The sequence below is a fragment of the Drosophila takahashii genome, chromosome 2R (genome assembly GCF_030179915.1).
Source record: "Drosophila takahashii strain IR98-3 E-12201 chromosome 2R, DtakHiC1v2, whole genome shotgun sequence".
NCBI lineage: Eukaryota > Metazoa > Arthropoda > Insecta > Diptera > Drosophilidae > Drosophila > Drosophila takahashii.
Genome location: NC_091679.1, coordinates 20,956,889 through 20,974,486, shown reverse-complemented (window position 1 = coordinate 20,974,486; position 17,598 = coordinate 20,956,889). Strand labels below are relative to the sequence as shown.

Below are 17,598 nucleotides of genomic sequence, written 5' to 3'. Positions count from 1 at the left end.
TTTTTTATAATTGAACCGGAACCGAACCGGATCTTTTTTTTTTTATATTCGGTTCGGTTCACGAAAAATTTATTTTGTGTGATCGTGTTTTTTTATTCAACATTGTGGGCTTTCTGATCATATTAACATAGAGTTTATTTACTAAGGGAAATAAAAATGCGCAAATATTTTGTCTATGCAATGACTGCATCTAACTCAAACGGTCTAATAATATATAACTATCATCTTCCAAAACTTTTAAATCAAAGAGAATACTCTTTGCCTTAACTGGTAAACACTTTATAAATCATAAATCTTGTAACTTTACTTATAAGTCTTAGTGTTATGGTACATATTTCAATGAAAATACATGAAAATAAATGTTGACTTGATTATTTCATTAAAAAACAAGAAAGGAAGCTAGCTTCGGCCAGCCGAAGCTTATATACCCTTGCAGATCATTCCTATTAATTTACAAATCGCAAAAATGTTCAATTTTCTAATATTTCTCATTAATTTTCCGATCGTTCCTATGGCAGCTATATGATATAGTCGTCCGATTTTGATCAAATTAAAATTGAAATTCGAAAATATTTAAAAAGAGTCATATCCTAGAGTAGGGGATAATACAATAAAAACCAAAGAAGCTAGAATTTATTTCCTATTACTTTTCCATTAATTTTCCGATCGTTCCTATGGCAGCTATATGATATAGTCGTCCGATTTTGATTAAATTAAAATTGAAATTCGGAAATATTTAAAAAGAGTCATATCCTAGAGTAGAAGATAATACAATAAAATCCAAAGAAGCTAAAATTTATTTCCTATTACTTTTCCATTAATTTTCCGATCGTTCCTATGGCAGCTATATGATATAGTAGTCAGATTTTTTAACTAATTAATTCGAAATTCAGATATATTTAAAAAATAACATCCCCAAAAGTAGAAGGTAATATTTCAAAAAACACCGAAGCTAGAATTTTTTAAAGTTTTTTTTTTCCGATTGTTCCTATGGGAGCCATAAGATATAGTTGTCCGATCCGGTCGGCTCCGACATATATACTACCTGCAATAGAAAGAAGACTTTTGGGAAAGTTTCATCCCGATAGCTCAAAAACTGAGAGACTAGTTTGCGTAGAAACAGACAGACGGACAGACGGACAGACGGACGGACAGACGGACAGACGGACAGACGGACAGACGGACAGACGGACATGGCTAGATCGACTCGTCTTGTGATGCTGATCAAGAATATATGGGCACTTCCAAAAAAAAGTCCACCAAGCCAAAAACCTTGAAACTTGAATAAAACATATTTCCACATGATTTTGCCCCGATATTAGTTTCTAATTAGTTGGATACTGAGCTTAACTACAAATTTGGAGTATAGTTTGAATTTTTTTATGACAAACCCCACCAATATACGCAAAAATCCGTTTTTGGCTATTTTTTTGTTATTTTTTGGACCTGTCTTCTGTTGTAAATTTATCCTATAGGAATGCTAATATGTGACATTTTTCTGTACTGAATGCTTCATTCACATGCTAAACTATTAAGTTAAAAGCAAAACATCCAGCAATTGAGAGATAGAGGTAAAGAAATCCGCTTTACAAAACAGTCGGAAAAAATGTCCCGAGCGACATGTCCCGAGCGAATGTGGTTGAAACTGCATAAAAAAAAAACGGCAAAGAATTTTTGAGTAAAACTAAAAGCATTTCAAAGCGACATGTTTGAACAACATTCTAAAAAAAATCGCATTCAAATATTCCATCAGAATTTGCTAATTTCTGGTGTTGTATGAACTTCCCCGAAATCCACTTCTATTTTTGTCCCGAGCGAATACGGCAGTTTTTTACCGATATCTTAAAAACTAAAAGTGGTACAAAATCAAGATTTTTACCAAAAATAGAGCTTGGGAAGAGTGAAAAGAAAAGCCCATAATTAAAATTAAAATCCATTGTTTTACAATTTTTTTTCAACTTTAAAGGTGTGCAAATGTCCCGAGCGACATTTTGGAAATGCCCATATATACTTTATGGGGTCGGAAACGTATCCTTCACTGCGTTGCAAACTTCTGACTGAAATCATAATACCCTCTGCAAGGGTATAAAAATTTATTGTTTTGAACCCTGGTTCGAACCTGAACCCTGCTCCGGCTCATCATTGAACCGGTTCGCAAACCGGAACATTTTCTGTCGATTAGGTTTGAACCCCGAGCCGAACCCATGCAAAAATAATATGGGTTCACAGCCCTGATTAGAATTATATTAATAACACAGGTCTACAAAATGGACTTTATTAAAAGGTGCAGGCCTATTGGCATTAAAGTATGTTAAAATAGACGCGTTTTCGCGTTTAACGGGTGGTATTTGGGCAATCGCGGTTTGAAAAAAAAGCAACATTTAATTTTTTGATTTAAGATATCTTCGAGGGTCTGAGCTCAGTTGTAATAAAACTGCTGCTAAAAAATTGCTTAGATTCCCTTCTACAATATTGCATTTAAGGTTCCATCATAATTTGAGTCAATCAAAGCCTATGAGCCATTGAAGTAATTTGTTTACCTCTATTCCCAACCAACTTGATGCGGTGAACAGGCTTAAAAAAATACAAGGAAAAATATATGCATTAAGATATTTTACAGGCATCTAGAGGCGTCTTTCACCGAATTTTTAAGACAAATAAGACCATTGTACGTCGAAGGATGGAATTTATAGAATTTTTTCCGTAAGAACGTGAGGAGTAACAACTATTTTTATACCCTTGCAGAGGGTATTATAATTTCATTCAGATGTTTGCAACGCAGTGAAGGAGACGTTTATATATTCTTGATCAGCACCAATAGCCGAATCTATCCACTATGGGGCATTTGACCACTTTGGTTGGCCAAAACCCATTTTTTAAAAGTCGTTAAAACAAAAAATGTTGTTTGAGGATGTGTTAACAAAAGACCATTTAACAATGTTACGTTTACAGAAATCCGATAGAGGTCGCCTCTGTTAAGGTAGGAGCTGTTAAATCAGCTGTTCGATATGAAATTATCGAGCTGTTGAATTTCGACTTTTTGCTTGCAGTTTTAAAGTGCTTTAAATTTGAGTTTTTAAGCAATCTAAGTAAACTTTTTGGATTGGATTTAAAGGATTATGCTATTTACTAAGTATTTGTGTGGTTCGACGACAAAAATGAGACGGTTTTTTCTTACAAATGAGTGTTAAAGGGAGTGGTCTAACAAGTACATTTTTGTAAGAAAACTAATTTTCAAATGGAGCAACAAAGTGAGTCCAGCGGAGTCCACTTCTGGAACCTATTGGGATTTGTAGATTATTTAATTGTTGTTAAAATGTATATGGTCAGAATCGCCACTTATTGCCACTTTTTCTGTAATTTAATTTTTTAGACCATAACCTCAAATTTCACAAACTCCTATCGTTTGCACTGGTGGCTAAGGAAGTAAGGACTTTCGTGACTTTAAATTATTATCAAAATATAGTAGAAATACTTAGCTTTGTAATTGACTAACTTAAGTGGACTTTAGCGGCTTTAAAACGAAAGTTCCGCTACAACTTGAACAAAAAGTCGTACAAATGTAAAGTAAATTCTTGCATTTGCCCCTTTTTTTTTTAACTTTGGGATATAGTCGTCCGATTTGTATAAAACTGTTAATATTGTTTTATAAACTTACATAATTGCTATTTCTAAAGTTATGTGCATTTATCTTCAAAAACAGCAAAGTTAATTTGATCGTTCCTATGGCAGCTATATTATATAGTTTTCCGATCCGGATGATTATCATATATAATATGCGGGGGGATAAGAAATGGCGACTGGTAAAGTTTCAAGTCAATATCTTTTGAAATGACCGAGTTATTATTAACAAAAGTGGTCAAATGCCCCATAGTGCTATCTAGCCATGTCCGTCTGTCCGTTTCAATGCGAACTAGTCTTTCAGTTTCAAAGCTATCGCGATGAAACATTCCCGAAAGTCTTCTTTCTATTGCAGGTAGTACATATGTCGGAGCGAGCCGGATCGGACCACTATATCTTAAGGCTCCCATAGGAATATTCAAACAAATATAAGAAAATTCATTGTAACTTTGTAGGAACTACACTGGTAAAAAAAAATGGTAAATGTCACTATTTTACCATTGTTTCAATTATTTTTCCCAGCGAAATAGATCCTAACATGAAAATAGTAAAATCGTATATGGCGCATAGTTAAAAATGTTTTAAATATTTTTATAGTAAATTCAAAGATTTTTGTATTCGATTTGACTATTTTTTTTACCCAGAATCTTGTAAAAATAATTTACAAATTTGTTTTTTTTTTTTCGAGTGGGCGCCTAAAGTATTTACTTTAATTTTGAAATGCAGTTATTTATTGTCTTACAATCAAAAATATTACTGTGAACTTAAAAGAGCATTCTGCCTCGATAGGAAATAATATGGCCATGGCTCAGGGGTCAAGGGCTAGCTTCTGATACTATTTTGTGCTCGGGGGTACCAGGTTCAAGTCCCGCTGACACCACAACTTATTTTTTTTTTTTTTGTAATTAGTAATTCTTACAACTTTTTTAATACAATATTGTTCTTATAAATGTTAAGGAAATGTTAAATACGCTTCTTAAAAACTTTTTACTTACTCTGCCTCAGACGGTTTTCGAACCGGGGTCCTCTCGCGTCAGAGGTAGATGCCTTATTCATTGATCCATCGCACCATGTTACGCGCGAGTGGATAAGTTCAACTTAAATGTAAAGTTAACACGATCCATAACACATATAACTTTTTAAAACTAAAAACGCCTATAGGCGTTTTGATTTTTGATAACTTAAAAACAAAATTTAAATAGGCACGCTGAATCTGGAATCCCTGGAACTGCACCGAGCATAACTATAGGTATTTACTTTACCTGCAAGGGTATATAAGCTTCGGCTGGCCGAAGCTAGCTTCCTTTCATGTTTAACTATTTTCTTATGCTATTTATTGTATTCTTCTTCAATAAGATTAGCAGAACGCAATTTTGCGACAGTTTTGCTAAATTGAAAGTCCCTAATAGCTACACCCAAAAAAAAAAAAACCTGAGTATCAAATTAATACTTGTGGTTCAAAATGTCACTGCCCCTTGGATAAAATTTTTGGGGTCAATTTGCCCCCAAATGAGTGTCAAAAGTTTACCGCATTTTTAGAAAAATCGATTTGATACTAAATATATTTATATATACCCGTTACTCATAGAGTAAAATGGTATATTGTATTCGTGCAAAAGTTTGTAACAGGGAGAAGTAGGCGTTTCCGACCCTATAAAGTATATATATTCTTGATTAGGGTCACTAGCCGAGTCGATATAGACATGTCCGTCTGTCCGTCCGTATGAACGCTAAGATCTCGGAAACTACAAAAGCTAGAAGGTTGAGATTTTGCACACATATTATTGGGCTTCCTGCGCAGCGCAAGTTTATTTCAGCCGAGCGCCACGCCCCTTCTAACGCCCACAATCGCCCACTAACAATTTTAAAAGGGCATAGGGGAACAAGCCTGGGAAAACTGCCCCAGGCGATATTGCAAAATTTTAGATGAGAAGTGGTAGATAGGAACCTAATGGATAAGAATTCCAATTTTCAAATATTTTGATCCGCTGGTTTACGTGTAATCTGCCGCAACTAAAGAACATATCACTTGATGTATCTTACCTTCGGTGGTTCTTGAGAAAACTTTTTTGATGCCAATAAGTTTTGTGTTAACCCTCAAAAATGTCAGCCAATCTTTGGATTTTTACCATTCTTATAAGCTAACAAAAATCGCGATTCAAATTTTCAAAAAATTGGTTCAAGACTTTCCAAGTCTGACAACACCGCCAATTTTTTACAGTTTGTGTGTCCTATAACCATCTACTTCATATAAAAAATTCATAATTTTTCGAGTGGTGCAACAGTGTTAAACAAACAAAAAACTGAAGAATTTATTTCTGGAAGGGTAGGAATAGAGTCAATAAAATATATTTGTCTTGTAAATAGTTAGTTCTAAGACCAGAATTATTATCAAAGAGTAAAGTTTTTAATATTATGGGTGAAAAGTGGTCCGAATTATAAAATGTTTGGCATGTATTTGCTTGTAATTGATTTAATAGGGACCCAGTCCCAGTCTAGTCCCCACAGCTTCGAATTTCATATTCTCCCTGGACAGAGATTTCATAAGAAATCCTTTGAGCATGGATGACCAACAAATACTTTATTTATGTGATTCTAAAGAATTCGCGGTCCAAAGAGGATTATTTAATTTGCGATCCTTTCGATACCATCGTTATTCTAAAAAGCAAGATAGTAATTTGAAAGCTTTAATATGCGGAGCATGATAACAAATTGTTAACAAATTCGCGCAATAACAACGGTGCCGAAAGGATCGAATATTACATAATCCTCTTTGGACCGCTATTTCTTTAGAATCACATAAATAAAGTATTTGTTGGTCATCCATGCTCAAAGGATTTCTTATGAAATCTCTGTCCAGGGAGGATATGAAATTCGAAGCTGTGGGGACTAGACTGGGACTGGGTCCCTATTAAATCAATTACAAGCAAATACATGCCAAACATTTTATAATTCGGACCACTTTTCACCCATAATATTAAAAACTTTACTCTTTGATAATAATTCTGGTCTTAGAACTAACTATTTACAAGACAAATATATTTTATTGACTCTATTCCTACCCTTCCAGAAATAAATTCTTCAGTTTTTTGTTTGTTTAACACTGTTGCACCACTCGAAAAATTATGAATATTTTATATGAAGTAGATGGTTATAGGACACACAAACTGTAAAAAATTGGCGGTGTTGTCAGACTTGGAAAGTCTTGAACCAATTTTTTGAAAATTTGAATCGCGATTTTTGTTAGATTATAAGAATGGTAAAAATCCAAAGATTGGCTGACATTTTTGAAGGTTAACACAAAAATTATTGGCATCAAAAAAGTTTTCTCAAGAACCACCGAAGGGAAGATACATCAAGTGATATGTTCTTTAGTTGCGGCAGATTACACGTAGACCAGCGGATCAAAATATTTGAAAATTGGAATTCTTATCCATTAGGTTCCTATCTACCAATCCTCATCTAAAATTTTGCAATATCGCCTGGGGCAGTTTTCCCAGGCTTGTTCCCCTATGCCCTTTGTCTGGCGCCCACACCTTTAAAGATTTCCGAGAAGTATAAATGCCATTTTGTTGCTTATACCTATACCTATCGAAATGTATCAAATCGGACCATTCAATAAAAAGTTATACGCAATCGAAAAAATGGTATATATCCATCTCCCTTGCACTCCCTTTAGCCGAGTGACAGGTATTAGATAGTCGGGACAACAACCCGACTATAGCGTTCTCTCTTGTTTTTTGGGTGTATCTGTTCGAAAAACTTAAAGACCAGCTAAACTGTTCGTAAAAGCAAATCCGCTTTTTCGTCTGCTTTAATTTATCTGAACGAGAAACAATTACAGAGTGCTGTTAACGCACAGAATTGTGCTGTAAAGCGCAAAAAATAGCGTTCTTCGATTATTTCATCAGGCATGTAGGCATGATACTATTTGTAGTACGTTGAAACAACATTTTCTTTATACCACATAAATTTTTTTTAAACCACAAGTGTAAATAATAAATGAAATAGTGGAATATAATTAGTTTACAAACTACACTACTGGTTTATGCCGTACACTAGTCGGCATAATTATTTTGACAGATTTGAATGTTAACTGTACTCACATTTTAAACTTTTTTGGCACCTATAGAAAGAGCACTTCAATTCCGTTTCAATGACATAAAAATGTTCTCAACCCATTAAGACCCCTTTGAAAAGTGAGCAAATTTTGTGAAAGTCAAATTTTTAACTTTTTTCCTGGGGCTTAAAACAAAAATGTTTTGATGCAAAGTTTTTCCCCAATCAAAATTCATAATAACTGAAAAAAAAATATTTCAAAATATTTTTCCTTGTATTTTGTATAATTTTTTGAATGAAACGATCTCAGTAAAATTTTGTATGAAAAGGTGGAAAAAGCGGCTAAAATTGTCATTTTTAGCTATTTTCAAATAATCAGGAAAAAAGTTTAAAATTTGACCTTCACCATAAATTTTCTAATTTTGTAACTTTTTAAAGGGTGCTTAATGGGTTAAGAACATTGTTGTGTTATTTTAACGGAATTGAAGTGCTATTTCTATAGGTGCCAAAATGTTTCTATTATAAGTTCAGAATATGAGAAGATTTAACTTTAAAATCTGTCAAAATAATTATGCCGACCAGTGTATACTCTTTGGTATAGCACTTACACTACAATGTATACAGTTGAAATTAATTAGTTTTGATTTAATATTTTTTTACAATGCTCATTAAATGTAAAATTTTGGTTTTTTTTTGGGTGTAGGCCACATAATTCGAAGTATCGTACATCGGTTTTTTGTGCTCTTAGCTACCGCGAAAATTGTATGGGTGCATCGGATTTTCACTTTTCTTAAAAAGCTTTGAGCAAGATGAAATTAAGAGGTGAAATATTTTCGTGGTATGTATTTATATTTATTTATTTAGATTTTTTTTTAGCTTAAATAATAGCATACATAACTTTTAGTTTGCGTATTCGTAAAGTTTATTTTACTAAATTACATTTGTTCAGTTGCCAAAACATTGACGCATTCCATGATTGCATTTGCATTTAATTTTCGATTGCATTCGCATTCGCCGCCTACATATTTGTTCAACATTTGTTTGCCAAACGGTCAATTTTTCAGCGAACAACGAGCGAAGTAAAAAATGCATTTCCATATACCATGCCGCATTCGTGTTGTACGCGGCCAATAAAATGAAAGCCAGAAAAATTGGATATACATTTACACAAACTGCATATAAGCATTTAAGATATTTGATTTCGTTTTTAAACGCGCAAAGAATAATTGCAGATGCCACTGGCACATGCAATCGTTTGCTGCGCATCAATCTCGTATCGGACCAATCCAAGGGATTGGGACCAAGGGATGCGGGACGCGAGATTAAGGCACAGCAAGCAGCGTTAATTAAGAATAAAGTTATTATTACAAGTACGATATAAATTCACTAAGTCACATTCCAAGAATTAACAAGAAAACGACCCTCAGTTGCTGGTGCTGCGTCCTCTTCACGGCAGCAGGCGCGGGTTGAATCGTCCCATGAACAGAATCATGCCAGTGGGGTTGTGGCGCACGAAGTACAGGAAGGGCTTGTCGAACCGCAGCCGTGGTGCATCTGGGACGCGAGCTTGCCGTGGACGGAGTGGCAGCGGCAGCTCCAGGTACTTCGGGTCCAGCAGGTCGTCGTAGAAGCCCCGTCCTAGCGCCGATTCCTGCACTAGCGAGCCGAAATCCACGACTGCCTCCGAGGAGTCGAAGGCATCATCATCAGTAGCGTCCACATCCTTGTTCCGCTTTCGCAGAGGGGGTGCCGGGTACATTTCTACGTGGTGATGCTCGGAGATCTTCTCTTCGCCGCATGTGCTGAACGTGTTTATCTGGATCATGTCGGAAAGGAAGATGTCGCGGTTTCCGGCGCCAGTTAGACCCCGTAGGTCAGCCAGGTCCGACTGGAAGAGGCCGCGCAGGCCCATCTTCTGCAGACCCAGCGATGCGTTAACAAACGAGCGGTGTGAAAATCGAGGCAGTTGCACCTCCATGCCTGGCCGATCCATTAGAGAGGTAAGCAGCCGGCTCCAGGCCCGCGAATCCCCGAAAGCCCTTTCCACCAGACTGCGCTCCAAGCGCTCCAGATTGTCCATCGGCGAAATGGAGCTCTGGTGGCCGGGCATCACGTATACCGTGCTAACCGTGTCTTGGACTCGACCGAAGGACACAACGGTGGCGTCCAGCTGAGGCTCGTAGCCCGCCAAGAAGCCGGAACGGTAAAGCACGGCCGGAATGGGCACGAGCCGGCGCTGGCGCACTGTGGGATGCACTTGGAAAAACATCTCCCCATCACGATCTGCAGTGGAGCCGTGCGAGCAGTCCGTCTGAAAGAGATTGGCCGAGATCGTTGCCAATGGGCCATTCACCCAAACACTGTTGGTACGCAGGTACTCAAGAACCTTCCCCATCGTGTGCCGCTTCACCAACAGGTTCGTGCGGCGTCGCACGATATCGTTGACCACATGGAAGTTCACCTCCTCGACGTGACCGGCGTACAGCTGTTGGGTTTTCTCTTTAAAGAAGGGCAGTATTTTCCCGTTGGCACGGTCGCTAAAGATCTCGCGTACAAAGGCAGCTGTCGCGATATCGCTGTCCGTAGCCTGCTCCACTGAGTTGGTTATATTCTTGAAGATTAGATGTGGGTTAAAGGTAACCATGTCGTCCAGCTTCAGAATCTCGTTCATCTCCCCGGACGTGCTTCCGCGCGCGCCTAGGAAGACCATCGAAAGCATGGAAGTCAGAGCGAACGGGGATATGACCAGACTTCTGGCCGAACTGATCTTTTCTGAGGTAATGGCACGCCAGTAGCTGAAAGCCAGCTCGTTGCAGAGCCGGGCAAAAGATTGCAGATCCTCGTCCATTAGCGCTGTGGAGGCTTCAAGCCCCTGCGAAGATTCTGGACTAGGTTCTAGTTTTACTGGTGGTCTTGTCGATTGCGTGGAGCTGGCCATAAGATTGGTCAGCAAGAGAGGTCGTTGGGTTGGTCGCTGCTGGTTCAACGTGTTTTGAAATGGGCTATGGGATAGAGCCGGTGGCAGGGCTGTATCCACCTTGTTAGCATTAGCATTGTAGGGCAGCACCTTTGGCGGCTGCAAGTCCAGTTGATTATATCCACCCAGAAGCGAGGGCTGAACATAGTAGGAAACTGGCTTCAAAGTGTTCATTCGCTTTGTTGTGGGTGGGGTCGTAGACGTAGTGGTCGAAGTTGGGGTTTCCGTAGTGGGCTTTTTAGTAGTAGTTGTAGAAGTTGTAGTAATACTTGTTGTTGTACTGCTGGGCAGAGAGAGAGGTAGATGGTAAATTACTTGATCCTCCTCGTCTTCTTCATCGGCCTGATCTACTGGCGCCTGTCCGTAGCTAGCCAAAGGCAATGTAACCTTGTGGTTCTCCTCATCAGGTTCAGTTACGCTCTTATCCTCATTGACCTCTTCTTTGTTGGGTTTAAGCGGTCTCACCAGACTCGCCGTCGTTTCGCCCAGCTTCACGTAGGGATCCTCATCGTCCGGCTGAATTTTTTGAGCACTTGTAACCGCCTCGTCATCCGCAGCGTCCTGTTCCTCGGACACGGTAGCTGTCAGCTCGTCGGAAATTTCCTCCAAAGATTCGTCGTCCAATTCCTGTGACTTTACTGTGCTCACTTCGATTTTCTCAGTCACCTGTTCGGAGCTCAGGGACATGTCTGAATCGGAAGAAGCCAAGGACATGTCACCGGGTATTTCCGTGACCCTCACTTCATCTTCCTCATGCTCTTCGCTGGTGGGCGCCTGATACTGGGGCAGTAGTTGGGCTGCGTTGGTGACGCTGTCCCCCAAAACCGCCGCATGGGTTCCTTGTGGGTGCTGTTCTGGATATTCTTCTTTCACCGTTGTTAACAATTGATCTTCTCCCTGTCCGTCTTGAAAAACGTTCGTCGCCAATGTTGTCTCTTCCACCATAGACATGTGCGTGGTAGATGCTGACTCCTCCGTCGTGGTGAATACGGGCTCGTGCTCTTTTTCTGTCTGCTGCTGCTCATTGTAACTATTTGTTAACAGCTCAAGCGTTTCCTCTTCGCTTTCGGCATGAGTGTAACTTTCGCTGAAACCGGTTGTTGATTCCTTGCTGCCGGAACCCTCTTCACTGGAAGTCGTCTCCTCCTGGCTGGGTTCTTGGGCCTGCTGACGCTCAGTGGTGATGACAGCCCCAACGGTATCAGCCTCGGTGGTATCTACTGTGGGTGCTGCAGTGGATGCATTCTCCGGATTGGGGACAGTTTCCGTTTCGTGCCTTAAGGGCTCTGAAGTTGGATGAACTTCGAGTCGTTCATTTGCAAAACCTTGCTGTTCCTCATCTTCATCTTGCTGTTGCTGCGCATAAATCTGGGAGAGCGATAGAATTGGAATCCGATGCGTGCTCGTCTCTACATGGATGGAATTTGCAGGAAAAGTTGATTCCTCCTTGATAAAAGCTGCAGTAGATGTACTTTGCGTCGCTTCTAGTTTGTATGGTTCTTGAGACTCCGTGGTCTCCTCCGATTTTTCTGGCTTTGGGTGAAGCAAGAAAGAGGTATTCAGTTGTGCGAAATTGGTCAGGCGGTTTGAATCGTCTATCGGCTTCGCCTTCTGTGGAGGATGGCTCTGATCTCCCTGAGTTATCTGCTGTATAACATCGGACATAAGGAATTCGATCTCATCCTTTGTCTCGTTTGAGTTTATAGGGACATCCGAGACGAGCGTGTTGCTGCCATCCACTAGTGTGGAGGCAACAGTAGCTGCCTGTGTCTGGAAGTTCGCCATGGATATTCGGTCCGTGGGCCTAAGCATTTCCATATTGAGTTGGTGCACCAGGTCAGCGATCATGGGGGTAACTTCGGTACTGTCGAAATCGGCGACTGTGCTGCTCTCGGAGACTGGAAGTCTTAGTGTCTGTTCTGTGGTGGCCACAACTGCATTCACCCCCTCCCCAATTTCAACGGAATTTGGAATATAACCGCCGGCGGGCTTAGGTTCGTTTTCCTCAGGTATATTTACATAGATTGATTCGACTTCAGGCTTATTCGTGGTAGCTTCCAGCTCTTCCAGCGGTGACATCGGCGTTGTTACCAGAAACTGTGTTTGTCCAGGCAACTCGGTGGTCTCCGGCTCCTCATCGGTCGAATCGGTCTTTATTGGCTGCAGTGGTTCCGGCTGCCTTGTTACCGTAAAGTACTGTGGTCTAGCGGTGATTAGCACAACGGGTGTTTGCTCTTCGTCATCGTCCTCGAGGCTGCTGAGCGTGGTCTCTGCTGGTTGCTGGTGGACTTTAAGAGATTCCATGGAGTCGGTAACATCCTCCCCCTCCTCCGAGAGCATTGTGGCCAAAGTGCTGCCACCATAATGGGCATTAAGTGGCTTGTTGCTGGTCAAAATTGAGGTGGGTTTGGAGGAGGTAGTTGATTTTCTAGTTGTAGTGGTTGTGGTTGGTGCAGGGCTGGTGCTGGCGATGACTGCTACTTTCTTCTTGCTGGCCAGGGCTTCAATCTGCAGTTTGCTTTCCGCACTGTCGTATCTTACGGGACTGGCAGCGGAGTCTTCTTCCGCTTTATCTGTGGATGAGAGGTCCTGGGTAAGCGACTGCACTATTTGGTCCATTGAGAGGATCTGAGCGGGCGAGAGCTGTGGCGCCGGTGATGGTGAGCCGAGATGCAACTGCTGCTGCAGTTGCGCCAGCGAAGGCAGTGGGGTCTTCTTTTGGGGCGAGTGAGGAGCCGGAGTGTCAGTTAATGTAGTAGTCACATTTGAAGAGGCGTCCGCATCGTAGCTAGGCAGCGGATATAATGGTTTGTGTGTGGTGCTCAAGAAGGGAATTACATTAACCAATCCGTAGCTTTCGGAAGCTTGTGGCTCCCCAGCCACCTTACTCGATTCAGTCGTGGGGATGTGCACTGGTTTCGCGTGGACTCGGTTGTGGTGCAGAGTTGATGGACGGCTGACGGGCTTGTTGTGCAGTTTCTGGTGGTGCAGGGCAGGTGGTATTGCTGTGGTCTTTAGAGGAGCAACTGTTGTTGTTGTGGTAGAAGTTGTTGTTGTTATTATAGCCTCTGTTGTTGTTGTAGGTGCCTCTGTGGATGTGGTTGTGGGAGCCTCTGATGTTGTCGTTGTTGTGGAGATTGTTGTTTGGGGCTCTGGTTCTGGAGTGGTGGTTACTGGACTCTCCTCCGGTGGCTCTGTGATTGGGGCTTCTGGAGAGGTGGTCAATGGTCCGGATGTCGTAGTTGTAGTGGTCACTTCAGGCGATGGCGTCGTGGTCGACGTAGTGGAAGTTGTAGGAGCTGTAGGCTTGGGTTTCTTGTGAGGTCTCTGTGGTCTGGACGGCTTTTGAGTTCCGGCAACCTGCTGCTGTGGTAAAGGCGTGGGCTTTCGCTTTGGCTTTGATGGCTTTGAGTTGCCACCAGAAGATCCAGTACCTGGTGTTCGTGTGGGCTTACGTTTCTTCTTTTTCTGTGTTGTTAAGGGAGGTGCTTGGGTGGTTGTAGTCGCGCTTTCTATTGGTGATGGCTCCTCCTCGGTGGGTGGCTCTGTTTCGGGCTGTGGGGCTGGTGTAGTTGTTGTCGTTGTTGTTGTGGTAGTTGTCTTCTTTTTGACCTTCTGCTTACCGCCAGTAGCCTGGGATGTAGTTTCGGAGGTAGAACCACCGTTGGGCTTCTTCACGCGTTGGGGCTGTGTCGGCTTGCGCTGAACATTGGCCGGCTTCTTGGCCAGATGGTGGGTAAAAACGATCTCAGTGCTAGAGGGGGCGCTGCTCGAGGAGGTGGGCGTGTGAATTATTTCTTGGTTGTTGTAGAATACTCTTCGCGTGGTTGTTTCCGGCTGCCCCGTTGGGATAGGTTGCTTCTGGTAAATGGGCTGCATGTGAAGGAGCTCAAACTGTGGCATATTCGCGGCCACCTGCTGGTATTGCTGAATGCCTGTGTACACGGAGTCCATGGGATCCAGCTCCTCCTGCACTACTTGAGGTGTCACCTGTGTGGTGCTGGTAGTAGAGACGGGCTTTCGCTTGGTCCCCGGCTTGCGTTTAGCGGGCTTGGTTTTTTTTGTAGCTACCGTAGTCGGTGATGGCGCTCTGGTGGACGTCTCGAGCAGCTCCGACTCGGGGGTCATAACAATTTGCTGCGGACGCTGTTGTGGAAAAATATCTCCACCCGTGTTTCCGAAAATGGCAGGCAGGATGAGAGACCATGACGATGAGACGTCGGGGGTATCAAGCAGGGGGGGAAGCAGCTCCCCGGAGCTATTCTTTGCTGAGCTAGAAGCCACCTCCTGGTTCAGCACGCTTTGCACGCTGTTTACAATATCTTGAACATTCTTGTCGGGATTGCTATCAGTTAGCGGGGCCGGATGGATGATTGATGGCCCCTCCCCGTCTCCGTTGGCCACAATGCTCTGAATCTCTTCCATGGTCATCAACCGCTTGACGAGCTCGCCGTGCTCGTCGAATGTGTAGAATTCGTAGCGGTCTGGGTTAAGAAGAACGATTGGACTGGCCACTTGCAAGGACGGCTGTGGTTTGGGCACCTTGTGGCCCAGAGCATCCGTGAACTGCGGCTCATTTCCATCGAGAACTACGGACACCGGTGGGGTTCCACTAAGGAAGAGGAAATAAGACGTACAAGATTTTTAGTAACGACAAAAACAGTTTATATTTATTTTTAGAGTCTAAATGGTCTAAAAATACCCTATTTAAAGATCTCAGTAGCTATGCATCTATCCATTTCTTATCCAGGGATTTTCCACTTATTTGCGTATTTTTCCAGTCAATTTGTACTTCTAAACCCTACAACACAACTACACCGCATCCCTTTGATATGGACAATTCTCTGGGTATGTCAACCAAGCCAAATATTTGATATTTGATTCTAGTTAGATGGATCCTCAACTAAGCTAAGTAATTTGAGGATAATTTTCCAGGACAAAACCTGTTATTTGGACAAAAAAAAGTAATTTTTTGGCATTCTTTCGGTATTTTTAAATTGGCTTTAAAACCGTTTTTATACCCTTGCAGAGGGTATTATGATTTCAGTCAGAAGTTTGCAACGCAGTGAAGCAGACGTTTCCGACCCCATAAAGTATATATATTCTTGATCAGCATCACTAGACGAGTCGATCCAGCCATGTCCGTCTGTCCGTCTGTCCGTCTGTCCGTCCGTCTGCCCGTCTGTCCGTCCGTTTCTACGCAAACTAGTCTCTCAGTTTTGAAGCTATCGCGATGAAACTTTCCCAAAAGTCTTCTTTCTATTGCAGGTAGTATATAAGTCGGAACCAACCGGATCGGATAACTATATCTTATAGCTCCCATAGGAAGGAAACGTTAAAAAAATTCTAGCTTTGGTGTTTTTTGAAATAAAACTTTCTTCTCTTGGAAATATTATTTTTTAAATATTTCAGAATTTCGAATAAAATATTTTAAAAATCGGACGACTATATCATATAGCTGCCATAGGAACGATCGGAAAATTAATGGAAAAGTTACACAGGAATAAATTTTAGCTTTTTTGGTTTTTATTGTATTCTCTTCTACTTTAGGACATGACTCTTTTTAAATATTTCCGAATTTCAATTTTCATTTTATCAAAATCGGACGACTATATCATATAGCTGCCATAGGAACGATCGAAAAATGTTTGCGATTTGTAAGTTAATAGGAACGATCTGCAAGGGTATATAAGCTTCGGCTGGCCGAAGCTAGCTTTCTTTCTTGTTTTTATTTTATTTTAAATAAATTATTTTTAAAGGGGAGGTTGTAGAAAATTAAATCCAAAAGTCGTAGAACAAAAGATTCCTATATGGAACTGTTAAATGCAAATTAATTGATTCCATTACCCTAAAATACAGTTTGGACACCCACGCACAAAATTCAATGCTCAGGAAGCGTTAGTTGTTCTGAGCTGGCCAAGGTGGCTATTTTCGTCTCTTAATAACTTTTAAACGTGAGTTTTTACAATAATGTGCTATATACCAGGAATCTGAAGGGCTATATAGTTTAAAGTTTTAAACAAAATCGTTAGAGCCGTTTTTGAAAGAAATTAAAAAAGCTAAAAATAAAGTTTAAAAAAAAATGGTTTTGTGCATAAGTTTTTAACTATTGCATATACATAAATAGTGTTAGGAAGGCATTATTGTAGGGGAGAGTGGGGGAATTTCGTCACAGGGGCAATTTCGTCACCTGCAATATCTCGGAATCCATAAGTCGTAAAAATTTATAATTTTTTTGTTTTAGTCCTTCAAGACGGCCAGACATAACCAATGCATTTGTTTTGCACAGAAGGCCAAGATAATTAAGCTATAATATTAAATGTGTTTTAACAGTTCAAAAGCTACATTTAGTTCTCGACGAAATTTTTTCTGTATGCCACAATTCAAAAGGAATAAGATACACGATTTTTTATATAATACACAGTGCTATAATGTGCATTTCTGCGTCAGTGATTTTTAACTTCGCGCCTAATTTCGGAAGAAAAATAATTATTTCTAAAAAAGTACTGTCTGGGGAAATTTCGCCACCCTACGCTAAGGGTAAAGTCGCACCTATTTTAAATACATATTTTTATATTTGACGAGCTGGCTAACGAACAGACTACCAGCAGCAGCAACAAATATAGGACGTCAACAAAAATGGTACGCTTGATCAGTGTAGCATATTTACAGGCGTTAAACTCCCTACATTTTTCAGGTGACGAAATTGCCCCGGTGGTGTGGTGATTTTACCCCCCTGTGTGGCGAAATTGCCTCAGTATATTGGTTTTACATTTTATTTTTTTATAAATCACCAAGGTAATTAAAAAAATAGGGGAATGTGACATTTTAAAGCTTGGTGCTAACCGCATTCAACAATAAAAATAGAAATATGATAACGTGTCTCAAGATGGACAAAAAATAGCTACTTAAAAATACCTTTAATATGATTCAGGATTTCG

The 17,598-nt window shown here is 40.7% G+C and overlaps 1 protein-coding gene across 1 annotated transcript in view; it reads right to left on the bottom strand.

Annotated features, from left to right (window-relative positions):
* Positions 1–8,510: 8,510 nt before the first annotated feature.
* The window catches only part of LOC108054619 (uncharacterized), a 38,777-nt gene continuing 29,689 nt past the window's right edge, over positions 8,511–17,598 (bottom strand). Inside the window, exon 3 of the mRNA XM_017137660.3 lies at positions 8,511–15,269. Within this exon, the coding sequence (XP_016993149.2) occupies positions 9,128–15,269 (6,142 nt within the window). The 3' untranslated portion in view covers positions 8,511–9,127. The remainder of the gene's footprint in view (positions 15,270–17,598) is intronic.